General features: G+C 51.5%; 1 protein-coding gene across 11 annotated transcripts; it reads left to right on the top strand.

The window, feature by feature from the left end:
- On the top strand, nucleotides 1-24535 carry ODAD1 (outer dynein arm docking complex subunit 1). 11 transcript variants are annotated; one of them, XM_005664658.4, is made up of 16 exons: nucleotides 1-30; nucleotides 906-962; nucleotides 1266-1377; nucleotides 2510-2609; nucleotides 2774-2963; nucleotides 11909-12031; nucleotides 12375-12488; nucleotides 15581-15648; nucleotides 19293-19480; nucleotides 19649-19783; nucleotides 20467-20549; nucleotides 20659-20827; nucleotides 22696-22859; nucleotides 22946-23049; nucleotides 23329-23407; nucleotides 23477-24535. In XM_005664658.4, the coding sequence occupies exons 3-16, from the start codon at nucleotides 1308-1310 to the stop codon at nucleotides 24023-24025; spliced, it is 2136 nt and encodes a 711-aa protein (XP_005664715.1). In that variant the 5' UTR covers nucleotides 1-30; nucleotides 906-962; nucleotides 1266-1307; the 3' UTR covers nucleotides 24026-24535. The 11 variants fall into 11 exon arrangements, with proteins under 11 accessions (XP_005664715.1, XP_020950321.1, XP_084814978.1 ...); XM_021094662.2 differs by having other exon boundaries at nucleotides 2431-2609; XM_084958852.1 differs by having other exon boundaries at nucleotides 2420-2609.
- Nucleotides 24536-24963: the final 428 nt, after the last annotated feature.

Raw genomic sequence — 24963 nt, 5'->3', positions numbered from 1 at the left:
AGTGCGCCGCTTCGAGGACCTGAGGCAGTGGTGAGCGCTCCTTCCCCTAGCAACTCCCAGCATCGGCACCGCCACCTTGCTAATGAATCCTCAAAATAACGTGATCTTAATCATCTGAAGACGCGCATCTCTCGCGCCCCATCCCGAAACACCTTGGCCCAGCTCCAAAACCTTCCAGACGTTTCCCTCCCAGCCCCGCCTCCACAGACTCCTTTGGCTCAGATATCCCCTCCCGGAAACACACATCGCGCCCCTGACGACCCCAACAGACCATCAGGACCTCCCCCAAGCTTTCCAAGCCTGAGTGCCTCCTAGTTAGCCCTGTCTACCACAAGCTCTGGAATCCGCGTACTTCCTGCGCCCTCCCACCAGGCCCCTCACGTGTTCTTCCAACCACGCCCCTCACCAGCCCCCGAAGCCCCACCCTTCACAAGGCCCGCAGCCACGCCCTTTACAGGTATCCTTGCACCCCTCCCTCAGGGCCCCGAAGCTCCGCCCTGCACCGGTATCTGCGTCCCTGCCTTCACAAGGTCCCCCAGCCACAACCCTCTTGGGCCCCTCCAGCCCTGCCCTTCCTTCGCAAGCCCTGAAGCCCACACCCTCAGGCCGGCCTCGCCTCAGAGGCCCTTCCAGCCCCGCCCATTGTAGGCCTCTACGGCTCCACCCCTCGCAAGGCCTCCAGCCCCGCCCCTCGTAAGGCCTAGAGCCCCGCCCCCTCAGCCCTCCAGTCCCGCCGCTTGCTGGGCTCCCCTAGCACATCTGTTCACAGCACCCGAGCTCCCCGCAGGTCTCCTCGCGGCCTCCTAGCCCCTCCTCCCCAGCCGCCCCTCCCACGGCTTTCTTCTGTGGCCTTGGTCCCTCCCCGGCTGCTGTCCCCAGGCCTCATTGGTCTCTTATCTCCCCAGTAACCAGACCACAACACTGAGCTTGGAGTACCCAGGACAGGTCCAGCACTCCGGCAGGTAGGGACCGGCCTCGCTCCCCTCAGCCGACGGGGGTGGGGTGGTTCTCCTTCCTCTGTGAGCCGCCTCCCCAAACCGCCCCCATCAGAGATACCGAGAGCCTAGAGGACCTGTCCCCCGCGCCAGAATCAGAGCCGCGACGCAAGACAGAGAGTGTGAGAGGTGGGAGGTCGGGAGGGGCATGGCAAGAGGCCTGAGAGATGCCCCCTCCAACCCGCTGGAGGGATTGCGACCCAAAGAGAGGCCAGAGCTGGTTCTGGGATCAGTTCCTAGCCTTTTGCCTTTCATCACCCACCCTCCTAGCCCTCTCCTGCTCGCCTCCTGAAGGGGTCCTCTTTGGCCAAGATGCCTTTGGGACTCTCTGCTGGGAGCACCCGCTCCGAAGATGGAAGCGAGGCCTTCTTGGAGGGAATGGGTAATTCGTACATTCTTGATTCATTCTTTCCCTCAGTTTGTCCTGTTTCAGGTCCTGTGCAGCTGGGGCCCCGTGGATGGGGAGGCTTTTCAGGACAGCCCTGTGGAGGCGGGGAGCAGATAGTAGCCCAAGCCTGGGGAGTGGGATGGCCAGGAAGACTTCCTGTAGGAGGAGACGTTTGAGTGGGGCCCAGAACTGCTCCCAGGAATTTCCACCAGGAGAAGGAAGGGAAGAGTGAGCAGAAAGAACAGCATGTGACCAAAGCAAGGTTCTTCCGCCTCCACACCGTTGACACCTGGGGTCAGAACGTTCTTTGCTATGGGTGGGGGCGTCCTGGGCATTGGAGGGTACTAGGTGCATCCCTGCGCCCCCGCCCCCCCCCCCTGCTGCACACCAGAAGCACCCGCAATCCATGCCTGCACAGTCAAAAATGTCTCCAGACATGGCCAAATGTCCTTAGGGGGTAGAATTGCTCCTGGTTGAGAACGGCTGGGAGATGGGGAAATGGTGGAGAGCCTGGAGCGGTGGGTAGGATTGGGTTTGTGGGGCCTCGAACACCAGGCTGGGGAGCTGGGACTTTGTCCAGGGTGAGTCCTGGGTCTAGGGCTTCTGTGGCTGTGAGGAAAGGCCGGCAGGTTGAAGAGGAGGAGGGGGTAATGATGGTCCAGGGAGAGAGAATGAGGCCTGAACCTAGGGGATGGGCTGAGGATGAGGAGGCAGGAGGGTGGGAATTAGCACTGCTGGGTGGGTGTTGGGGCAGAAAGGAAGGGAGGGAAGGAGAGTGGTGCCTCTGGGGGCCTAGGCTCCTGTCCTCAGCTTTCCCAAGTGCCAGGTTGGTGCTTTGGTCCCTGAGGACTGTGAGGCCTCCAGGAGTGCCCTCTAGTGGGGAGACAGTTGTATGCAACCATCTGCGGCAGGAGTGGTTTTAGGGAAAAAATGGGGAAGTCAGCTTGCAGTGCAGGGAGTATGAAGGGGTGAGGAAGCCTGGGGATACAGAAACTGAGATGCAGCCCTAGAATGGTGCTGGCAACTGAGCCTGCAGTTTCGTTGCAGAGCCAAAATTCCTAGGTCCTGGGGAGGAAGGGCCTGGGAGCTGGGTTCCTCCTGAGTCCCTGGCTTCGTCCTGCCTCAGTGGATTGGGAGCTGAGCAGACTGCAGCGGCAATGCAAAGTGATGGAGGGTGAAAGGCGAGCCTACAGCAAGGAAGTCCACCAGCGCATCAACAAGCAACTGTGAGCCAGGCGCCTGGGTCCCTAGAGCTGGGGATGGGCTGTTAATGAGGCTGGGGGCTGGGTTCCCGGGGCTGTGGCCAAAGGGCAGGCCCAGAATGTCAGGACGTTAGTGATGCTGAGCTCTGCCCCTTTCCTGCCTTCCCTCCACTTCCCTGTCTGGGCAGCGGGGAAATCCAGCGCCTGGAGGGGGTGCGGGACAAGTTGCAGGTGCAGATCAGCATTGCCCAGAGCCAGGTCAAGCGGCTGCGGGACAGCGAGAGGCTGGAGAACATGGGTCACCTGCTCAAGTGCCGGGTCCAAGTGCAGGCTGAGGTCAAGGAGCTGCAAGAGCAGACCAGAGCCCTGGACAGGGAGGTGGGTTCTGAGACCAGACTCTGTGGCTCCTACTTGGGGGCCAGGGTCATAACCTCTTTGAGCCTTTGCTTTCTCATCTGAAAAATGGGCTTATTGAAAGCACCCACCTGGGGGCATTGTGGTCAAGCTGTGGTAGGATTATGAGTATTGAATGCTTATTACCGTCCCACACATTCAAAAAAGCGGTCAAGGAGTTCCCGTCGTGCCTCAGCGGTTAACGAACCTGACTAGCATCCATGAGGATGCTGGTTTGATCTCAGGCCTCACTCAGTGGGTTAAGGATCCAGCGTTTGCCGTTGCTGTAGATCGCAGATGCAGCTTGAATCCCCGTGTTGCTGCAGCTGTGGTGTGGGCCGGTGGCTACGGCTCCGATTGGACCCCTAGCCTGGAAACCTCCATATGCTGCCAAGAAGCCAAAAGACAAAAACAAAAAGGCCGTAAGGGGGAAAGAGTCACCTTCTGGAGTGAGCGAGCCCTGCATTAGAATCCTGGTCTTGCCACATCAGAGCTGTGTGGCCATGAGCAAGTCTTCACCGCTCTCGGCCCTATTTTCTTCACCTGCCAAAAGAGGATGTGGCTAATGCAGCTGAATCGCCACAGGTTTTCCATCCCATTTGCTTCAAGACCTTGTTATTTGACCTTGGAAACAATGTGACTTTTCTACGCCCCTGTTCTTGTCAATGTTTGGGGCTGCGCCTCACTGTCTCATGGTTCACATGCAGACGCCTGTGGATGGAAACACACACACACATATTCTGAAATGAAAGTTTCCCCAAAGAATACTTTTTTCTATGCGGGATCCGTTCTGTTTTCTTTTTTTTTTCTTTTTTCTTTTTTTTGATTTGGACAATTAAAAGAGAGATTTTATTGTTCTTATCCTTATTTCTTCCTTCTATTTTCTTTTTTTTTTTATAATTTTTTTTATTTTCCCACTGTACAGCAAGGGGGTCAGGTTATCCTTACATGTATACATTACAATTACATTTTTCCCCCACCCTTTCTTCTGTTGCAACATGAGTATCTAGACAAAGTTCTCAATGCTATTCAGCAGGATCTCCTTGTAAATCTATTCTAAGTTGTGTCTGATAAACCCAAGCTCCCGATCCCTCCCACTCCCTCCCCCTCCCATCAGGCGCCACAATTCTCTTCTCCAAGTCCATGATTTTCTTTTCTGAGGAGATGTTCATTTGTGCTGGATATTAGATTCCAGTTATAAGTGATATCATATGGTATTTGTCTTTGTCTTTCTGGCTCATTTCACTCAGTATGAGATTCTCTAGTTCCATCCATGTTGCTGCAAATGGCATTATGTCATTCTTTTTTATGGCTGAGTAGTATTCCATTGTGTATATATACCACATCTTCCGAATCCAATCATCTGTCGATGGACATTTGGGTTGTTTCCATGTCCTGGCTATTGTGAATAGTGCTGCAATGAACATGCGGGTGCACGTGCCTCTTTTAAGTAGAGTTTTGTCTGGATAGATGCCCAAAAGTGGGATTGCGGAGTCATATGGAAGTTCTATGTATAGATTTCTAAGGTATCTCCAAACTGTTCTCCATAGTGGCTGTACCAGTTTACATTCCCACCAACAGTGCAGGAGGGTTCCCTTTTCTCCACAGCCCCTCCAGCACTTGTTATTTGTGGATTTATTAATGATGGCTATTCTGACTGGTGTGAGGTGATATCTCATGGTAGTTTTGATTTGCATTTCTCTTATAATCAGCGATGTTGAGCATTTTTTCATGTGTTTGTTGGCCATCTGTATATCTTCTTTGGAGAAATGTCTATTCAGGTCTTTTGCCCATTTTTCCATTGATTGATTGGTTTTTTTGCTGTTGGGTTGTATAAGTTGTTTATATATTCTAGAGATTAAGCCCTTGTCAGTTGCATCATTTGAAACTGTTTTCTCCCATTCTGTAAGTTGTCTTTTTGTTTTCTTTTTGGTTTCCTTTGCTGTGCAAAAGCTTTTCAGTTTGATGAGGTTCCATGGGTTTATTTTTGCTCTAATTTCTATTGCTTTGGGAGACTGACCTGAGAAAATATTCATGATGTTGATGTCAGAGAGTGTTTTGCCTATGTTTTCTTCTAGGAGTTTGATGGTGTCCTGTCATCTATTTAAGTCTTTCAGCCATTTTGAGTTTATTTTTGTGCATGGTGTGAGGGTGTGTTCTAGTTTCATTGCTTTGCATGCAGCTGTCCAGGTTTCCCAGCAATGCTTGCTGAATAGACTTTCTTTTTCCCATTTTATGTTCTTGCCTCCCTTGTCAAAGATTAATTGACCATAGGTGTCAGGGTTTATTTCCGGATTCTCTATTCTGTTCCATTTGATACCCGTACCACACTGTTTTGATGACTGTGGCTTTGTAGTATTTCTTTTTTTTTTTTTTTTTTTTTTTTTTGGTCTTTTTGCTATTTCTTTGGGCTGCTCCCACGGCATATGGAGGTTCCCAGGTTAGGGGTCGAATCGGAGCTGTAGCCACCTGCCTACACCAGAGCCACAGCAACGCGGGATCTGAGCCGCGTCTGCAACCTACACCACAGCTCACGGCAATGCCGGATGGTTAACCCACTGAGCAAGGGCAGGGATCGAACCCGCAACCTCATGGTTCCTAGTCGGATTCGCTAACCACTGCGCCACGATGGGAACTCCCTGGCTTTGTAGTATTTCTTGAAGTCTGGGAGAGTTATGCCTCCTGCTTGGTTTTTGTTTCTCAGGATTGCTTTGGCGACTCTGGGTCTTTTCTTGTTCCATATAAATGTTTGGATTGTTTGTTCTAGTTCTGTGAAAAATGTCATGGGTAATTTGATAGGGATTGTATTGAATCTGTAGATTGCTTTGGGTAGTATGGCCATTTTTACAATATTGATTTTCCCAATCCAGGAACATGGAATATCTTTCCATTTCTTTACATCTTCTTTGATTTCTTTGATTAAAGTTTTATAGTTCTCGGCATATAGGTCCTTTACCTCCTTGGTCAGGTGTATTCCGAGGTATTTGATTTTGTGAGGTGCAATTTTAAAAGGTATCGTATTTTTGTATTCCTTTTCTAATATTTCATTGCTGGTATACAGAAATGCAACTGACTTCTGAATGTTAATCTTATATCCTGCTACTTTGCTGAACCATTCTGTTTTCTTTTTTTTTTTTTTTTTTTTTTTTTTGTCTTTTTGTCTTTTGTCTTTTGTTGTTGTTGTTGTTGTTGTTGCTATTTCTTGGGCCGCTCCCACGGCATATGGAGGTTCCCAGGCTAGGAGTTGAATTGGAGCTGTAGCCACTGGCCTACACCAGAGCCACAGCAACGCGGGATCCACCACAGCTCACGGCAACGCCGGATCGCCAACCCACTGAGCAAGGGCAGGGACCAAACCCGCAACCTCATGGTTCCTAGTCGGATTCGTTAACCACTGCGCCACGACGGGAACTCCTGAACCATTCTGTTTTCTATTCTACTCTTTTTTGTTTTGTTTTGTTTTTGTTTTTTTTAGAACCTGAACAATGGCATATACAAGTTCCCAGGCTTGGAGTCCAATCGGAGCTGCAGCTGCTGACCTACACCACAGCCACAGCCACAGCAGATCCTTAACCCACTGAGTGAGGCCAGGGATTGAACCAGCATCCTCATGGATACTAGTCAGGTTCTTTACTGCTGAGCTGCAATGGGAACTCCTTCTATTCTACTCTTCATTTTTAAAAGTTGCCTAGACCAGATTTCTTGTGCACTACTGGATCACAAATGGGTGTTTGCAAGTTAGTTATCCTGGTGGTCTGTATTAGTTTGCTATTGTGCATAACAAATTATCACAAACTCCATGGCTTAAAATAATACAAATGAATTATCCTGCAGTGCTGGAGGACAGAAGTCCAAAATGGGTTTCATTGGGCTAAAATTAAGGTGTCAGCAGGCCTTGTTCCCAGGGGGCTTTGGAGGAGAGTCCATTTCCTGGCCTTTTCCAGCTTCTAGAAGCCACCTGCATTCCTTGGTTTATGGCTCCTTTCTTGATCTTCTTAGCCAGCAATAGCCAGATGAATCTTTCTCATGCTGCATCACTTGAATGCCACTGTCCTCTCTTCTTCTCTGATTCTGACTGACCTGCCTCCCTCTTTCACGTATAAGGACTTTTGTTATCACATAGGGCTCACCCAGACGATCCAGGATAATCTCCCCATCTCAAGATCCTTTATCACCTCAGCGGAGTCCTTTTTTGCCACTTCAAGTGACATAGTCACAAGATCCAGTGTTCTGGTTGTGAACATCTCAACAGGAGGCTGGGGGCATTTTTCTGTCTGTTACAGGTTCTATAGTGTTAGTACATGTGGCTTTCAAGCAGCCCATTTGTTTTGCTCTCCGAATCATACTGAGCTGCCTTTTGGAAGCTGAATTCTCTCTGATTCAAACATGTCCAAATGGTGGCTATTTTATGGTAGTACTGTGGCTTAGTGGGTGTTGGCTGCTGGAGGTGGTTTTCTTTGGTCTCTCATGGGAACTCACTAGAGATAGGTCCAAGTGGGATGATTTTTATCATTGTGTCCCCATGGATTCCTTTGCCCTAAAAAGTTTGATTATGGGGAATTGTAGGTCAAGTGCAGTCCTCAGAATGGAGCTCTGAAAACTCTCAATGAGGTCGAGAAAGGATGTAGTTGTCTAGTGATATTCATTCATTCGACAGATATTTGCTGAGTGCCTTCTAAGTGCCAGATACAGTTCTAGGTGCTGAGGACACAGTAGTGAGCAGAACAGACAAGGGTCTGCTCTCATGTAATTTACATTCTACTGGGGAGATGGACAATCAGCCAAATAAAAGCTGAAGAAAGAACTTGTTCAAGGGGTTCCCGTTGTGGCTCAGTGGGTTAAGAATCCAACTAGTATGCAAGTGGATTTGAGTTTGATTCCCTGGCCTCAATCAGTGGGTTAAGGAACTGGTGTCACAGCTGTGGTGTAGGTTGCAGATACCACTCTGGACCTGTGTTTCCATTGCTTTGACTGTGGCATAGGCTGGCAGCTGCAGTTCTGATTTGACTCCTAGCCTGGGAACCTCCATATGCTGCAGGTGCAGCCATAAAAAGGAAAAAATAATAATTTTGTTCAAAAGAAATCCCCTAGACCCTTGCACAGAGAGACAAAAAGATGGGAAATATGGATGGGTGGTTAAGAAAATTGCAGATCTAGTGAGAAGGTTTAATGGGTGTCTAATAAAAAAAAGTTTCAGAAGAACAGAAAAGGAACGGGACAGAGATAACATGTGGCAGGATAACATGTGAACTTTCCAGAACTAATTAAATAATTAATCCACAGATTTAAGATGCCTTAGAGTCCAAAACAGGATAAATAAAAAAACCACACTTATACAGGACATATGGACGTTTCCAAATACAAAAGCAGTCAGAAAATGTTTAAAACACATTACTTTCAAAGGAGTCACAGTTAGACTGAGAGCTGATTTCTCAAAAGAAACACTGGAAATCAGAAGACTGTGAGTGACATTATAACGTCAACTTACACATCTGTCACCTTAGAATTCTATACCTAGCGAAAATATCCGAGAATGAGAAGGCAGAATACACATTTTCTCGCAGAGCAAAATGTAGAGTTAGCCTAGCAATATATGTTGAAGGACAACTTTGAAAACTTCTCGTCTGTTACTTACTGATGCTTTTGTAAGGCTGCGTCTTGTGTGACTTGCCACGTGAATCAGCAGCACCCAAGAGTAGTTTCTAAATGCTTACTCTTATTGTCTGAATCACATCAGAGATGGAAAACAAAGAGCCCTTGGACTTGTACCAGTTCACAGCAAGCATCTACAAAGGTGAAAGAGGGAGGCAAGTCAGTCAGAATCAGAGAAGAAGAGAGGACAGTGGCATTGGAGTGATGCAGCATGAGAAAGAATCATCTGGTCATTGCTGGCCAAGAAGACCCATAAACCAAGGAATGCAGGCAGTTTCTAGAAGCTGGAAAAGGCCAGGTGTAGGCTGGCAGCCACAGCTCCAATTCAGACCCTAGCCTGGGAACTTCCATATGCCACAGGTGTGGGCCCTAAAAAGACAAAAAAAAAAAAAAAAAAAAAGAGAGAGAGAGAGAGGAGTTCCTGTCGTGGCCCAGTGGTTAACGAATCCGACTAGGAACCATAAGGTTGTGGGTTCGATCCCTGCCCTTGCTCAGTGGGTTAACCATCCGGCATTGCCGTGAGCTGTGGTGTAGGTTGCAGACGCGGCTCGGATCCCACATTGCTGTGGCCCTGGTGTATGCCAGTGGCTACAGCTCTGATTAGATCCCTAGCCTGGGAACCTCCATGTGCTGAGGGAGCAGCTCGAGAAATGGCAAAAAGACCAAATAAATAAATTAATTAATTAAATAAAATTAAATTAAAAAAAAAGAGAGAGAGAGAGAGAGAAAGAGAGAGACTTTGCAGGTGTGAGTGCAGATTTTGAGATGGGTAGGCTCTCCTGGATGACCTGAACGGGCTCAGTGTACTCACAAGGATACTTACAGGAGAGAGGCGGGAAGGTCACAGTCAGGGAAGATGATGTGATTATGCAGAGTGCGGGTAAAACAGCAGCACAGAGGCTGGGGTGGCCGCAAGCCAAGGAATTCAACCTCTAGAAACTGGGAAAGACAAGGAATGAATTCTCCCTGGAGCGTCTAGGAGAAATGCCGCCTGGCTGACCCCTTGATTTTAACCCTGGGAGAAGGATTTCCGACTTCGGACCTCCAGAACTGTAAGATAATACATTTGCTTTGTTTGAAGGCAGTACATTTGTTGTATTTTGCTGCGGCAGCAGTGGGAGCTGACACAAGCAGGAGGGTGGTCCCTCTATGGAGGGGAAGATGGTCCGTGATGAGAAGGGGACATCTGTAACACTGTCAGGATTCGAGTTCTTGACCTGGGTGGTGGTTCAAGGATGGTCCCTTGTGGGAGTTCCCTGGTGGCTCAGCAGGTTAAGGACCTGGCTTTGTTCCTGCTGCAGCATGGGTTTGACCCCTGGCCTGGGAATTCTGCCAACAACCATGTGATGAGTCTCCAGGGAGATCTCAGCCCCCCAGCTGACACCTTGATGGCAACTTTATGAACCATGAGCAGAAGATCCAGCTGAGTTATGCCACCTTCCTGATCCACAGAGACTTCAAGACAATCAATGAGTGTTGTTTTAAGCCGCTAAATTGGTGTCATTGGCCCTCCATGTCTCTGGGCTCTGTATCTATGGATTTAACCAACCAAGGATCAAAAAAAATTTTTTAATTCTTATGTTTATGGCCACACCCACCATAGAAATGGAAGTTCCCAGGCTAGGGATGGAATCTGAGCCACAGCTCTCACCCACACGGCAGCTGCAGCAATGCAGGATCCTTTAACCTACTGCACCGGGCTGGGATCTAACACACACCTCCACATCGACCCAACCCACTGCAGTCAGATGAAAAAAAATTTTTTACTATACTTGATTTACAATGTTGGGTCGATTTCTGCTGTACAGCAAAGTGACCCGGCCATACACACACACACACACACACACACACACACACACACACACACACACACACACACACACATTCTTTTTTCTCACATGATCCTCCATCATGTTCCATGATGTGATTAGATATAGTTTCCTGTGCTATACAGCAGGATGCAATCAGATTCTTAACCCACTATGCCACAGCAGGAACTCATCAAAAAATAGTTTTAAATTCCAGAAAGTTCCAAAAAGCAAAATTTGAATTTGTGCGGCCAGCAACTACTTGCATAGCACATACACTGTTTTTATTTAGAGATGATGGAAAGTTTCCAGAAGGTTGTGCACGGGTTTTGTGCACATACTAGGGCATTTTATAGAAGGGACTTGGGCATCTTTGGATTTTGGTATCGGAGGGGAGTCCTGGAACCAATCCCCTGTAGTTACTGAAGGATGACTCATTTTTCTGCAGAAATGGAAAACTAATATAATGGGTCAATTTCAAGCTACCAATAACTTAGCTCACGCAATTCCTGAAAATGTAACCACCACCTCTCAAGGGTTGTCCGAGGAGGTGCTGTATTGCACTAACATCTCTGTTGTAGTAGTTTGGACCAAACAACCCATAAGTGTTTGCATCCTAACAACCCAGAAACCACAGCACCTAGGGATCCAAGCCACATCTGTGACCTACACCACAGCTCAGGACAATGCTGGATCCTTAACCCACTGAGCAAGGCCAGGGATTGAACCTGAGTCCTCATGGATCCTAGTCAGGTTCCTTAACCACCAAGCCGCGATGGAAACTCTGTACTTTTTTTTTTAATTGAAAATTTTACTGGGATAATTGTAGAGTCACATCCAGTTGGAAGACGTAATACAGAGAGACTCCTTGTACACTTTACCCAGTTGTACAGTTCCTTGTACGATTTCCCCCAATGGTACCATTTGGGGGTATTTGATTTTCACTGCAGCCACTGCTAAAAAGTTTCAGGAAGCTGTGACATCCTGAAAAAGGAATGTAGCACCATCTCATGTCACACCTGGGAATTACCTTGAGCTCCAAGTTCATGTGGTGTCTGATCAATGTTAACAGGTCTCCCTCGAATTTTAAAATTTCCTCTTATCATTATTATCACCATTTTTGTCTGTGCCTACAGCATGTGCAAGTTCCGGGGCCCAGGGGTCGAACCTGTGCCACAGCAGCGATCTGAGCCCACCAGGGCAGGATCCAGGCTGGCTCAGCTTGGGTCACAAGCCCATATCGAAAGGATTTGTCTAAACCTGGGGCATATGGTTGGCAGGGCAGCTCCTTTTGGTTAGAAGCCAGGTCCATGTGGAAGATTGGACCCCAGAAGAGGGTCCGAGAAGGTGGCCAGGGGGCCACAAAGACCAAAGACATCAGCCAGTCCTTCACCCTCCCACTCATCTCCCTCGCTCCCTCAGCCTCTCCCACTTGCAGCCAACAAACAGGCACCATCCCCTTTCCTCCAGATCCAGGAGTGGGAGACCCGGATCTTTGCCCACAGTCAGGACGTCAAGGCTCCAGGATGTGTCCTGAGTCAGAAGGTCAAAGTCCGGCAAAGGATCAAAATTCTAGAAGACCAGTTGGACAGGGTGAGGGGCAGCCGCTTGGCTGTGTCTAAGCTGGAACTCTGGGGCTTGGGGGAAATCTGGGGTTTGGGGGTCAAGTTTTGGAAACAGTGGACCAGATTCCTGGATGTGGGCCAGCCTGAAACACTGAGCTCCCTGATGGGGGTCAGAAGACAAGATCCTGGGAGGAGGGAGGGTCCCCAGGGAACAGAGACTGATGCCGGGGTCCTTGGGGAAGGAGATGATGCTCTCAGGGTCCCCACCTCAGGGATGGGCCCCGTAGCTGACAAGTGCCCCCTCCTGGGCTGCATGTGGAGGAGGGAGGCGGGCCTCAGACAGGCTCTTGGCGTTCTCCCACATCCCTCAGGTCACCTGTCGCTTTGACATCCAGCTGGTCCGAAATGCGACCTTGCGGGAGGAGCTGGATCTCCTGCGGATTGAGAGGAACCGCTATCTGAATGTGGACCACAAGCTGCAGAAGGTCAGTGGCCCCGGAGCCCAGGACGCTTTGGTCCAGCGGGGGTGGAGGAGAGGAGACAAGAGGCCCCCCTGCCTCCTCTGACACCCGGGCCTCAAGTGCAGAATCGCCCAGATCCATTGGTTTACTTTGGTCCAGAGGGAGACCCAGAAAATGTTCCAGGGCGCCTCCCCACAAAGCAGCCTCATTTAGATGTGCAGAAAGCAGAGTTGTCACTTTGAGTGTTATCACCCAGGGCAACCAAGGAGCCCGCAGAACCATTTCCATTCCATGGGCTCTCAATCACCTTTAAAGTCCTTAGAGAACCGTCCCTTCCTTCCCTGCCACCTCCCTCCTTCCTCTTCCACCCCCCCCACCCCACCCCCCGGCTCTCTTTAAGTTTGACTTTGAAATCATTTCAAATTTGCAGAAAAGGTGCAAGAATAGTACAAAGAACGGTATACCCTTCATCAGGATTGATAATTTGCCAGATTCACTCTGTCTCTGTCTCTATGTGTAATTCTTTCTACTGAAAATAATGTATCATGCTGGCTGAACCATTCGAGAGCCATGACGTAGACATCACGCTCTTAAGAATTTCAATGTCTATTTCCTAAGCCCGAGACCATTTTCTTACATAAACACAGTGCCCGCACCCACGTCTGGGACTGGAACCCCACGCAGCCCGTATTTAAATATCACCATCGTCCCAGTGACGTCTTTGAGCGCTGACTTAATTACCCTGCTCCAGGCTCCAGGCCAGGATCTCACATTGCTTTTGTTTGTCTTGGCGCTGTTCCGCTGGCGTGGGCCATCTGTCTTCATCTCTGTGACTTTGACCGGCCACTTGTGCTGCAGGACATCTCTCCATGTGGGCTTCTCTGGTCTTTCTTTACGATGAGATCCAAGCCGTGCCCTTTTGGCAGAATATCCCAGAGGTGGTATCATGTCCTTTGAGGGCATTGCATCAGGAGGCACAGACTGTCAGTTTGTCCTGTAGCCAATGACGTTGACCTTGATGGCTTGGTTAGCCAGGTTTCTCCAATGTAGAGTTTTTCTTCTTTGTAATGGATAAGTCTAGGGAGATTCTGGGAAACTGTATAAAATATCCTGTCCCCTGACACATTTTCACTCAATTATTCCGGCATCTTTAATGATTCTTTTTTTTTTTTTTTTTGCTCTTTTTAGGGCCGCACCCTTGGCATATGGAAGTTACCAGGCTAGGGATCAAATTGAAGCCATAGCCACTGGCCTACACCACAGCCACAGCAACACAGGATCGGAGCCACGTCTGCGACCTACACCACAGCCCACGGCAACGCCGGATCCTTAACCCACTGAGCAAGGCCAGGGATCGAACCCATGTCCTCATGGATACTAGTTGGATTTGTTTCCACTGAGCCACAATGGGAACTCCTCTTTAATGTTTCTTGCCTGAATAATTATTACTGTAATGGCTGCCAAACAGTGATTTTTTTTTCTCTACCTCTGTCATTTCATCTTTATTTATAAGATGGTACTTGACTTAAGGAAGAGCTTCTCATTCTCCCGTCTATTTATGTGTTTGCAGCAAGCATTCATGTATTCTGACTTTATTCTAAGGGGTTATAATCCATGGCCGTCATCATTCCTTAAGGTGTTCAAATCGTCCCAGATTTGGCTCTGGGAGCCCCCTCAACTAGCTTCCGTGTCCTTTTGACAAGCCCATCCTCTTTTTTTGAGCACTTCCTTACTTTATTTTTGGCCACGCCCCTGGCTCTGGGAAGTTCCTGGGCCAGGGACCAAACTCAAGCCACAGCAGTGACAATGCCAAGTCCTTAAGCTCTGAGCCACCAGGGAACTCCCCCGCTACAGACATTTTAAAATCAGGAGTTCATGTTGGCACCTCTGAATTCCAATCCAGCATCACTGGCTCCTTCCTGAACTTTGCCCTTTGCCTTTCACTTCGCCACAGTGGGAATCCTGGTTCCCAGCAACGCTGACATGTGTACTCATTTGTTCAGTCCTATACAACGCACAGGAGGTTCACGGTTGCTGCAGCTGTATTAACCGCCCCCGAACCGGAGAGTTTAAGATTTGTTTGCATGGCGTTCCTATTGTGGCTCAGCGGGTTATGGACCTGACTAGTATCCATGAGGACGCGGGTTTGATCCCTGGCCTCGCTCAGTGGGTGAAGGATCTGGCGTTGCCGTTAGCTGTGGTGTAGGTGGCAGACATGGCTCAGATCCCACATGGCTGTGACTGTGGCGTAGGCTGGCAGCTGCAGCTCCGATTAGACCCCTAGCCTGGGAACCTCCATATGCCTCGGGTGTGGCCCTAGAAAGACAAAAAAAAAAAAAAAAGGAATAGGGGAGGGAATAGTTCTCTCCCATATCCTTGTTGATTTCATTTTCTTTATGAATATGTAAACCAGTAACAGGGTTCCCAAATTAAAACTATTCCAAAACATGTCCTAGAGAAATATATTTCCTCGCCATCTCTTTCACTTCATTCTCATTCAGCCCGCGGAGTTCCTGGTTATCCATCCCAGGTTTCTTGTTGCAAAAGCATATGTGTGTGTGTGTGTGTGTGTGTGTGCATATTTTTACACACATGTGTATCTGTATATTATGTGCATATTATACACATATAATATATACACATATAATATACACACATAATATAGGTATGTGTATGTACGTATAGCTGCATATACATTAATACACATATACACATTATATACCTGTAAAAAAATATATATATCATTTCCTCCCTTCCTGCTCCTGAAAGAACTCTTTTACCCATTACTCTTCAAAGACACTTCAGTAGAACCAGAAAACAAAGCAGTGTGGTCACCGTTTATGAAATTCACCCACATTTCTGATGCCTGCCACAAATCAGCTTGGTGCTCTCAGGAATATTCGGGGTTGGGCTTTCACTGCATTCCTGCTCATCAGTCTGGCTCTCCGTTCACTGGGTACCTCTTGAAAATCCCTTTCAAGGGTTGCTGCTTGTTAGGAAGGAACACATTTCAAAGGCACGGAGCCCCTCTCCTTCTTGGGGAACCTCAGGGCCTAAAGGAAAGCCCTCCGGCGACCACGGTGTCAGAAGGGGTATCTGTTTTGTTCTCCTGGCAGGAGATCCAGCACCTGCGGCATGCGGTCAGCGCCCTCATGGTCTCCTCCACCTCTGCCTACACCGTCAGGTAGGGTCCGGGAGGCAGCCCAGGTCACGCAGTAAAGGCCTTTCCTTAAGGAAGGAGGGCTGTGAACTCAAGAAATAGATCCTCAGGAGTTCCCATCTTGGCTCAGTGGTTAACGAATCTGACTAGGAACCATGAGGTTGCAGGTTCGATCCCTGGCCTCACTCAGTGGGTTAAGGATCTGGTGTTGCCATGTGCTGTGGTGTAGGTTGCAGACACGGCTCGGATCCTGCATTGCTGTGGTTCTGGTGTAGGCCGGTGGCTACAGCTCGGATTAGACCCCTAGCCTGGGAACCTCCGTATGCCGCAGGAAGCGGCCCTAGAAAAGGCAAAAAGACAAAAAAAGAAAGAAAAGGAGGGCTGTGAACTCAAGAAATAGATCCTCAAAACCTACCTTTTTTTTTTTTTTTTTTTCCATAAGGGGCCCCCTTCTCTCCCCCCTCCACTGATCTTCCAGCTCCTCAGGCAAGGTCCCTCTCCTTGGGTGTATGAATTAACCTCTTTGGCCGTAGTCTGTTAAGGACAAGGAGCGCAGAGGGATAGAGACGCGAGGGCGCGGAGCCGGGGGCCAGGAACGCAGGAAGCTTCCTCTGGGCTCTCACGGGCTCCCTGCTCCCCCTACCCCAGCTCTGCTTCATTCCCACCTTCAGCCTCGTTCTTTCGCTCCAAGGGGTTTCTTACCCTCTGCTGGGTATCTTGTTTCTACCATGTGACTTCTGCTAACTCAGGGTTGGTGACTCCTTGTGACATCAGTTATAGCTCAGATCCACCGTGTGGCTTCTATGGTCTGTCCTTCTTTCCTTCCTGTCTTTTATTTTCCCTTCTTTTCTTTCTTTCTTCCTTTCTTTTATTTTCTCTTTTATTCACTTTCTCTTTTTTCTTTCACTTTTATTTCTTTCACTTTCTGTATTTTTCTCTTTTATTCACGTTCTTTTTTCTTTCGTTTTCTTGTTTTAGTTTTAATGAATTTTTTCTTTCATTTTCTTTCTTTATTCCTTTCATTTTCTTTTTTTCTTTCACTTTTATTTCTTTCATTTTCTCTTTCATTCACATTCTCTTTTTTCTTTCATCTCTTTTATTCACATTCACTTTTTCATTTTTCTTTCATTTTCTCTCTTCCTTCCTTTCATTTTCTGCTTTTTTCTTTCATTTTTCTTTCCTTCATTTTCTTTCCTCCATTTTTTCTTTCTTTCATTTTCTCTTTCATTCACTTTCTCTTTTTCCTTTCATTTTCTCTTTTATTCACATTCACTTTCTCCTTTTTCTTTCATTTTCTCTTCCTTTTTCCTTTCATTTTCTCTTTTATTCACATTCACTTTCTCCTTTTTCTTTCATTTTCTCTCTTTAATTTTCTTTTTTCTTTCATTTCTTTTTTCATTTTTTCTTCTTTCTTACATTTTCTCTTTTATTGTCTCCCTTTTTTCCTTCCCTCCTTCCTTCCCTCCCCCACTCCCTTCCTTCCTTTGAGTTAAAATGCACATGGGGAAGTTCCCGTTGTGGCTCAGCAGGTTAAGAATCTGACTAGTATCCATGAGGATGCAGCTTCCATCCCTGGCCTTGCTCAGTGGGTTAAGGATCTGGCACGCCTGTGAGCTTCAGTGTAAGTCAAAGATGCAGCTCGGATCTGGTGTTGCTGTGGCTGTGGTGTAGGCCAGCAGCTATAGCTCTGATTTGACCCCTAGCCTGGGAACTTCCATATGCTGAGGATGCAGCCATTTAAAAAAAAGCAAAAAAAAAAAAAAAATTAATTAATTAATTAAAATGCACATAGAATTCACCATTTTAAAGTGTGTTTAGTACATGCATAATGCTGTGCTATCATCACATCTATTTTCATCACCCCAGAAGGAAACCTGTACGCACTAAGCTGTCATTCTCTCTTCCCCACTTCCCCAACCCCAGGCAACCACTAGTTTCCTTCCTGTTTACCTACAAATCTTTTTTTTTTTTTTTTTTTTTTTTTTTGCATTTTAGGGCCGCACCTGCAGCACATGGAGGCGCCCAGACTAGAGGTCGAATCAGAGCTGCAGCTGCTGGCCTACAGCACAGCCACAGCCATACCAGATCTGAGCCTCGTTTGTGACCTACACCACAGCTCATGGCAACGCTGGATTCTTTAACCCACTGAGCAAGGCCAGGGATCAAACCCACATCCTCATGGATACTAGTTGGGTTTGTTTCCACTGAGCCACAAGGGGAACTCCTCCAGTGCTTCCTTGCTGGATGACCTGGGCAAGTCACCTCAGGTTCCTCCACTGTAACATGGCAAAAATCATAGTACCTATCTCCTGGGCAGCTGTGGGGACTCACAGTATGCTCTTCTAGAGCACCCCCAGCAGGGCCTGCCTCCCAGGAAGTTGGGCTCTCTCTTCCCTGTCCTGCCCCTTGTTGGCCTGGAGCCCAAGCACAAAAAAAAAAAAAAAAAGTGGGGAGTTCCCGTCATGGCACAGCACAAGTGAATCCAGCTAGCATCCAAGAGGATGTGGGTTCAATCCCTGGCCTCCTCAGTGGGTCAGGGATCTGGCGTTGCTGTGAGCTGTGATGTAGGTCACAGACATGGCTCAGATCCAGCGTTGCTGTGGCTGTGGTGCAGGCTGGCAGCTACAGCTCTGATTTGACCCCTAGCCTGTGCACCTCCATATGCTGCAGGTGCAGCCCTAAAATGGCAAAAAAAAAAAAAAAAAAAAAAAAAAAAAAAAAGAGAGTCCCAATCCCTGGGAGGCTGCCACCAGAAGCTAGAGAGGTCACTGGGGGCTGGGGCTGGTGGGTGCCAGGGGAGGCCTCCCACCAAGGGGGATGGGCCCGAGTAAGCCTCAAAGGAATTTCAGTAGAGCAGGAAGCTAGTGTTCTGAGCAGAGGCAACCAAGGTTGGCATATGTGTGGAGGTGGGAATTAGAATGTCCACGGGCAGGGACCTGAGGAGACTGGTCTGCTGTTCTCCCAACTTAATGACCCTCCGACCTTTGATCCTGTGACCTGTGAAGTAGGCTTGGGGCACCCTGAGTTTACTTGGCTGCATTACATTTAAAAGCTTAAAAGGTCCATCTTTAGCCAGGTAGGCCAGGGAAGTCTTAGAAGGGGGGGTTCTCGGGTGTCCCCAATATCCTAATGGGGTGTGATGCTCAAGTGCTGGTGATGTCACCTACCTGTCCCAGGTGAGGCCCTGAATGGTCCAAGTCCCTTGTCTTTCCAACCACACTACCCCCAAACTCCAGCACAGTTCCCTAATCACCTTTTGCAGCTTGAGTATAATCTCTTAACTGTGCCATCATCACCATCCCACCTCCTGTTCCACCGTCGCACTGGAGCAGTGTCCCCTCTATGGGCGGGTGGGAACATTAGTCCTGTACACGGCTTAGCATCCCCCCCTCCCTGACTCTGCCCCACAACCCCATTCTGACCCACCTCGGAACCTAGACAATTTTATGCCTTTTGTGACCTCAAGGTGACTGCAACCCGATTCTGTCCTATCCCTGTGACCCCAGACTGACCCTGCCCCATCCTCCCTCCAACCTCAGGCTAACGTCACCTATTCCTGGGACCTCAGGCTGATCCTGCCGCATCCACCCTCCAAACCCCGCCCCAGGGTGACCCCAAATCGAACCTCCAGTCTCCCCAACACCGGTCTAACCCCCTATCCCTCCCAGGGAGGAGGCGAAGAATAAGATAAGCATGCTGCGGGAGAGGGCAGAGAAGGAGGTGGCCCAGAATGAAACGGAGGTGCAGATCTTGCAGCGGCAGGTAGCGCACTTGGAGCAGCTTCACCGCTTCCTCAAGCTCAAGAACGACGATCGGCAGCCGGATCCCGCCATCCTGGCGAAGCGTGAGCAACGAGGTGAGGCCTGGGCGTGTCACCCATTGGCTGGGCCGCGGGCGGGGCGGGGCCAGCCAGGGGGCGGGGCTGGAGGGGCGGGGTCTGTGTGGCTCAGGTGCCTCTCCCTCCCCACTGGGGTCCCTCGGCCCTGGTGGCCGCCAGCCACACCACTGTGCCCTCTTCCCGCAGCCCGGGAGGTGGCCGAAGGCCTCCGCAAGACCTCCCAGGAGAAGCTGGTGCTGCGCTACGAGGACGCCCTGAATAAACTGTACCAGCTGACCGGGGAGAGTGACCCCGACCTGATGGTGGAGAAATACCTGGAGTGTGCGGACCTGGGAGGGGGCGGGGGTGGGGGCGAGGGCAGGGAGGCCCAGGCGCGTGCCCCCAGCCTCCCGAAGTCCAATGCAGACTGGGCGCTGTCACAGTCACCCAGGGCCTCCGCTTCACCCTTGACTCAGGGCACCGGGAGTCGAGATGGGCCCTGCGCGCCTCTCACTTTCCGCCCTGCCTCTGCCCCGCCCTTCTCTCGCACCCCGCACCCCGCCCCGGCCTTCTGACCCCTTCCTTCTGCACCTTGTCTCCACGTCTGCATCTCTCTGTCCTCACTCGAGTGTGTCTCTGGCGTTTTCTTTCTGTCGAATTTCCCTGGCGTGTCTGCCTTGCCACCTCCCGCCTGCGTCTCCCCTTCCCTGTTCCTCCCTCCTCTGCCTCCCTGCTTGCCCGGGCCCGCCTGCCGGTCACTTTGCAAATCTTCCGCGTCGTCTGTTCTCTCTACCATGTCCTCTCCCTCACTTCTCTCTTCTCTGTGTCTCTCCCGGTATTTCTGTGACTTTCTATCGCTCTTGCTCTCGCTCTGTGTCTTTCTCTGGCTCTCTTTCCATCTCTGGCTCTCTTTGTGTCTTTGTCTTTCTCCATATCTCTTTCTCTATCCTTCCTGAGCCTGTCTCCGTGTGTCGCTCTGTCTGCGTGTCCCTGTCTCTTTGGCCCCTGCCTTTCCCGCCCGGCAGTGGAGGAGCGGAACTTCGCGGAGTTCAACTTCATCAATGAGCAGAACTCGGAGCTGGAGCACCTGCAGGAGGAGATCAAAGAGGTGAGCGGGACCGCACCCTCCCCAGCTCCACGCAGATTGCCCCCTCCACGTCTCCTCCTTCACGCCCCCTCCGGAGCTGGGCCCAGTGTGGCGCCCCGATCGATGGCAGATGCAGGAGGCCTTGGTGAGCCGGCGCCGCAGCGAGGAGGACCGGCGCGCTCAGCAGGAGCAGCAGCGGACTGAGTTGCAGCAGCGCGTGGACGAAGTGCACACGGAGGCCGAGAACCTGGAGGCCCGCTTCCAGGACTTTCGCGGGCAGCTGGAGGCGCTCAAGACCGGTGAGCAGCCGCTCGGCTTCCTCTTCTGGAAGGATGCGATGAGCAGTCGCAGAGCCAGCCCAAGGCGGGCCATGTGGAGGCATTATACGGACCGCCTTGTGCACTGCCTTGTCGGTTTTTCCCCTATCCATCCATCACCCATCCTCCTCATGCAGAGTGCTCGAGAGTCAGGCTGCCCTGGCTTTGAATCCCAGCTCCACTATTGTGAACCTTGGCGTGTGGTTTCCTCCGTGGAAGCCCTTCCGGAAGTGGGCTGGCAGAGTGCACTTCGTAGGGTTGTCATGAGAATTAATGGGATGATGGGTGGAGAGAGACAGAGGTGGGGGTGGTAACAGGGAGCGAGCAGGCAGCCACCTCGTGCTGCACAGTCAGAACCAGCAGGCCTTCTTTCCCTTTGTCTCAGGCACTGTGATGCCAAGCGCTGTGCTAGGTGATGAGGGCCCGGCAGGGAGGGGGTGGGAGGAGACAGATATGGGCACTGGGTACTTGTAACCCAGGGGCTGGGGTGGAGGACACCCTGGGCCCTTCAGAAGCAAGAGGGTGCCTTAACGCGGGATGCAGGACCATAATTTGGGGGGCCCAGTGCAGACTGAATTTGTGGGGCCCCTCGTTTAAAAACCGGCAAGGACTTCAAGTGGCAGTAACAGAGCATCAGACCAAATGTGGGGCCCTGCTGAGCACCGGGCCCTGTGCCCGTGCATCTGGCTCTGCTGGAGTCGCAGGAAAAGGAGGGTCTCCTGGGAGCAGCGATGCTTCAGGTGGATTTCGAAGAATAAGTATTTAACTGAAAAACGGGACGGGGAAGGCTCCCAGCAGGTGGGGCCAAGGCTTGGAAGTGCATTTGAGGACCGTAGGCTTTCTGTGTGGAGGGGGATGTCAGGGTGCGGGGTGGGAGTTCAAGAGATGCCAGGCGGGGGCACTGGAGCTTTTTCCTGGGGGTGCTGGGGAGCCATGGTTGGTCTGTGAGCAGGAGAGAGTGGGGTGGGGGGGAGGGGGCTGAGGATGGAGAGGAGGGGACAGAGCACAGAAGGTCTTGGCTGATAAACCCTGGGGTGGGTGAGGCACACAGGGTCTGGCATGGTGAGGGTGACGTGCGGACCTGGGAGAAGAAGCCCCTGTGGCCCTGAGCTCGGTGTGAGCTCGGTGTGAGCACTGCTGTGGGATGTTTTGGGAGGGACCATGGGAGGAAACTGCATGTGAGCCCAGAGCTCAGGTGGAGGAGGCAGGGGTGTGTGATGAGGCTGTGGTGGATGCAGGTCTTTGGCCATGACCCTGATGTGTGGAAGTTCCAGGGCCAGGGATCAAATCCTCATCACAGCGGAGACTGGAGCCACAGCAGGGACAATGCCAATCCTTAACCCGCTGTGCCACCTGGGAACTCCCGTTGGCTGCAGGGTTTCGTCAGAGTCATGGGCGCCTTCTTATTTCAGTCACAAAAACCAGTTCACTAGGTGCAAGGGAGCCACGCACGGGCCGTTGTGACAGCGGGTCAGGAACGCAGCCTCGGCGCCCTTGGGGCGCCTATGCGTGTTTCTGTGGGGGAGACACCCTGGGCTGCGGACTCGCGGGGTTGGTTAGAAGTTGGGTGCTTCTAACTGCGCCGGGTGAAGACATCTTTCCGTGTGGCGGTGCCCTTCTCACGTTTCCCTCTGACCTCCCTCCCTTCTGGCCTCCTGTGGTCCCGAGCCCCGGGCAGGGCCCCAGCGATGCCCTCTCACCGCCGGACATCTGATCGCTGGCATGTCCCTTTCCATCTTTGAGCTTCGCCTGCGGTCCCCGCGGCCCAGGCAGCAGGGACTTGAGGGGGAAGAGAGGGAGGGCCTCCAGGGGACACCGGATCGGTGACCGCCTGTCCCCTCTGACCCCAGCCATCCAGCGCCTCTTCACCAGGGCCCAGTGTGACAGCACACTCATCAATGACCTCCTTGGGGTCAAGACCCAGATGAGAGACCGGGACATAGGCCTCTTCCTGGGCCTCATCGAGAAGCGGCTGGTGGAGCTCTTGATGGTGCATGCCTTCCTGGAAACCCAGGTCCGGGTGCAGAGGGCGTGGAGGGGGGCAGGGAGCCGAGGCTCGGAGGTGGGTGTGCGGGGACCACTGGCTTCTCCTTCCTCCAGAGCTACCCCTTCACCAGCTTGCCTAGCGCTGCCCTCATGGTGCTGGGCCAGAGCCCCGAGGAGCTTCTCAAGAAGGTGGTCCTGCCTCTGCCCCCTGACAATCTGTGAGTCAGAGGGCAGGAGAGTGGGGGTGGGGGATGGAGATCCCACGGGGACGGGGGGACACATGGGGGGTTCTCTCAGAGACTGGAGAGTGGGGGTGGCTGGGGCGGGGGGAGAAGATGGACTGGGTGCTCTTCGGGAAGCAGAAGGAGAAAGGGGGCAGGGCGCTCGGGGCTGCCCAGGGCCCAGTTGGGGGGGGGGTCTCTGGGCCGAGCTATGAGGAGCCATCGGCCTTCAGAGGATGGAGAATACAGTCGGGGCCTGCCTTCCCCCCACTTTAGGGAAGAGCCCCCGGGCTTTGAGGCCAGAGACGACTATCCGCTGAGCAAGGAGGAGCTACTGAGCCAAGTGGTGAAGTCGGTGAGAAGGGGCGGCGCGGGGTGGGGGGAGCTCGGCGGCCTCGGGGGCCCTGACCGGCCTCCCCCACAGCTGAAGGTCCAGGAGCAGGCGCGGGAGCAGCACCTCAAGGAGTTGGCCGAGGCCGTTAAGAAGGTGGACAGCACCCCAAGCATCACCTTCTCCCAGAAGGCCAGCTCCAGCACCCGCCTGCTGCCCAAGAGCCCCAGCGCCATCCCGGGGTCCATCATGAGCCACAGGACTAGCGGCATCCTGGTGGCCGGCGGAGGCCGCGCCCCCAGCTCCAATGTCGGCCACGTCACCTTCGGGGAGCCCAGCTCCAGTGCGGGCCGCATGACCTATGGCTCCACCAGTGCCACCGGGGCACTGGCGTCCAGCCGGAGCTCGACTGGGGGGCGTGTGACCTTCAGATCCCCCAGCTCAAGTAGCTACCTGGGGTCCACTGGCTACTTGGAGTCCAGCAGGGGCCACGAGAGCTTTGGCGGCCTGGAGAGCAGAGGCCCTGGGTCCGAATCAAGCGGAGGCCTCGGGTTCAGCAGAGGCCAGGTCTCAAGCACTGGCCCAGCCTCTAGCACCGGCCAGGGCTCCACCACCAGCAAAGACTCCCGGAGCAATTACTAGGGGCACCCAGCCCTCACCCTACCCCTGGTGACTTACAGGGCCTTCTCTGTGTCTCTGCCTCCCAGTTTCCCCCAGGACTCTCCATCCTGCTCACCCAGTCCTGGGGACCCCGCTCCTGCCCATCTCCGTCTCCCCTTCACCGTGTCTCTGGATCTGTTTCCATCAGCTCTCCTTCCTCTGTCTCCTGTTTCCAGCACTCCTTTCCCACCCTGTTTGCTCGGTTTCCCATGCAGGTCCTTCTGTCTTGCCTCCATGTCTGTCTCGCCCTCTGCTCTGACCTGTCTGATTACCGCCCAGCCTCCTGTTTGGCCTCCCCCGCTTTGAATTCCCTCTTCTCACCTCGGTCTCCCAGGCTCTCCTCACCTCTCGGGGCCCTCTCTCTGAAGTTCCTCATTCCTTGTCCTCCTCAAGAGTCCCCACTACTGACCAGTGCGGGAAGAATGGGGGCAAAGGTGTCAGGGTCAGCAGGAGCTGGGACCAGAGGAAATAAAGGTCAGAGACTGACACTGACCCCGGCCTGGTCACAACTGTATGTTCGAGAGAGGGAGCTTGCGACAGGTCTGTTTCCTTTATCTCTGGCCCAGGGGATAATTTATGACACTGTCCCTCTTCTCTGCTGTTCATTCATTTGTTCACTCATTTTTTTGAGACTTCCATATTTCAGGCTGTACTGAGAGCTGGGGACTGTGTCAGTCAGGATAGGCTGGGTTATGCCGCAGTAACAAGCAACCCCAGAATCCCAGCGGCGTGAGGAGACGGAGGTTCATTACTCACTGGCGGTCCTGCTCTGTTTTGGGTCTGCTAAGGAGCCTGCTCCCCCTCATGCTTGTGGCCCAGGCCAGTGCAACAGCCTCTCTCTGGAGGGTCGTCCATCCCCTTCTCTCTGGGAAAGAGAGGACATGGCAAAGCTGCAAGGACTCCTAAAGCTCCTGCCTGGA

This window comes from Sus scrofa, chromosome 6, assembly GCF_054392235.1.
Source record: "Sus scrofa isolate SSC_HxYL_T2T_F1_AM1 chromosome 6, Sscrofa_HxYL_maternal_Yorkshire_Landrace_v2.0, whole genome shotgun sequence".
Lineage (NCBI taxonomy): Eukaryota > Metazoa > Chordata > Mammalia > Artiodactyla > Suidae > Sus > Sus scrofa.
This window is presented reverse-complemented; position numbering and strand designations above follow the sequence as displayed.

Bases quoted from the DNA above. Each gene is read 5' to 3' on its own strand.
- ODAD1 (XM_005664658.4), top strand. From the start codon at position 1,308: ATGCCTTTGGGACTCTCTGCTGGGAGCACCCGCTCCGAAGATGGAAGC. The intron at 12,032-12,374 runs GTGAGGGGCAGC...CACATCCCTCAG, and splicing joins TAGAAGACCAGTTGGACAGG to GTCACCTGTCGCTTTGACAT. The intron at 23,408-23,476 runs GTGAGAAGGGGC...CCTCCCCCACAG, and splicing joins TGAGCCAAGTGGTGAAGTCG to CTGAAGGTCCAGGAGCAGGC.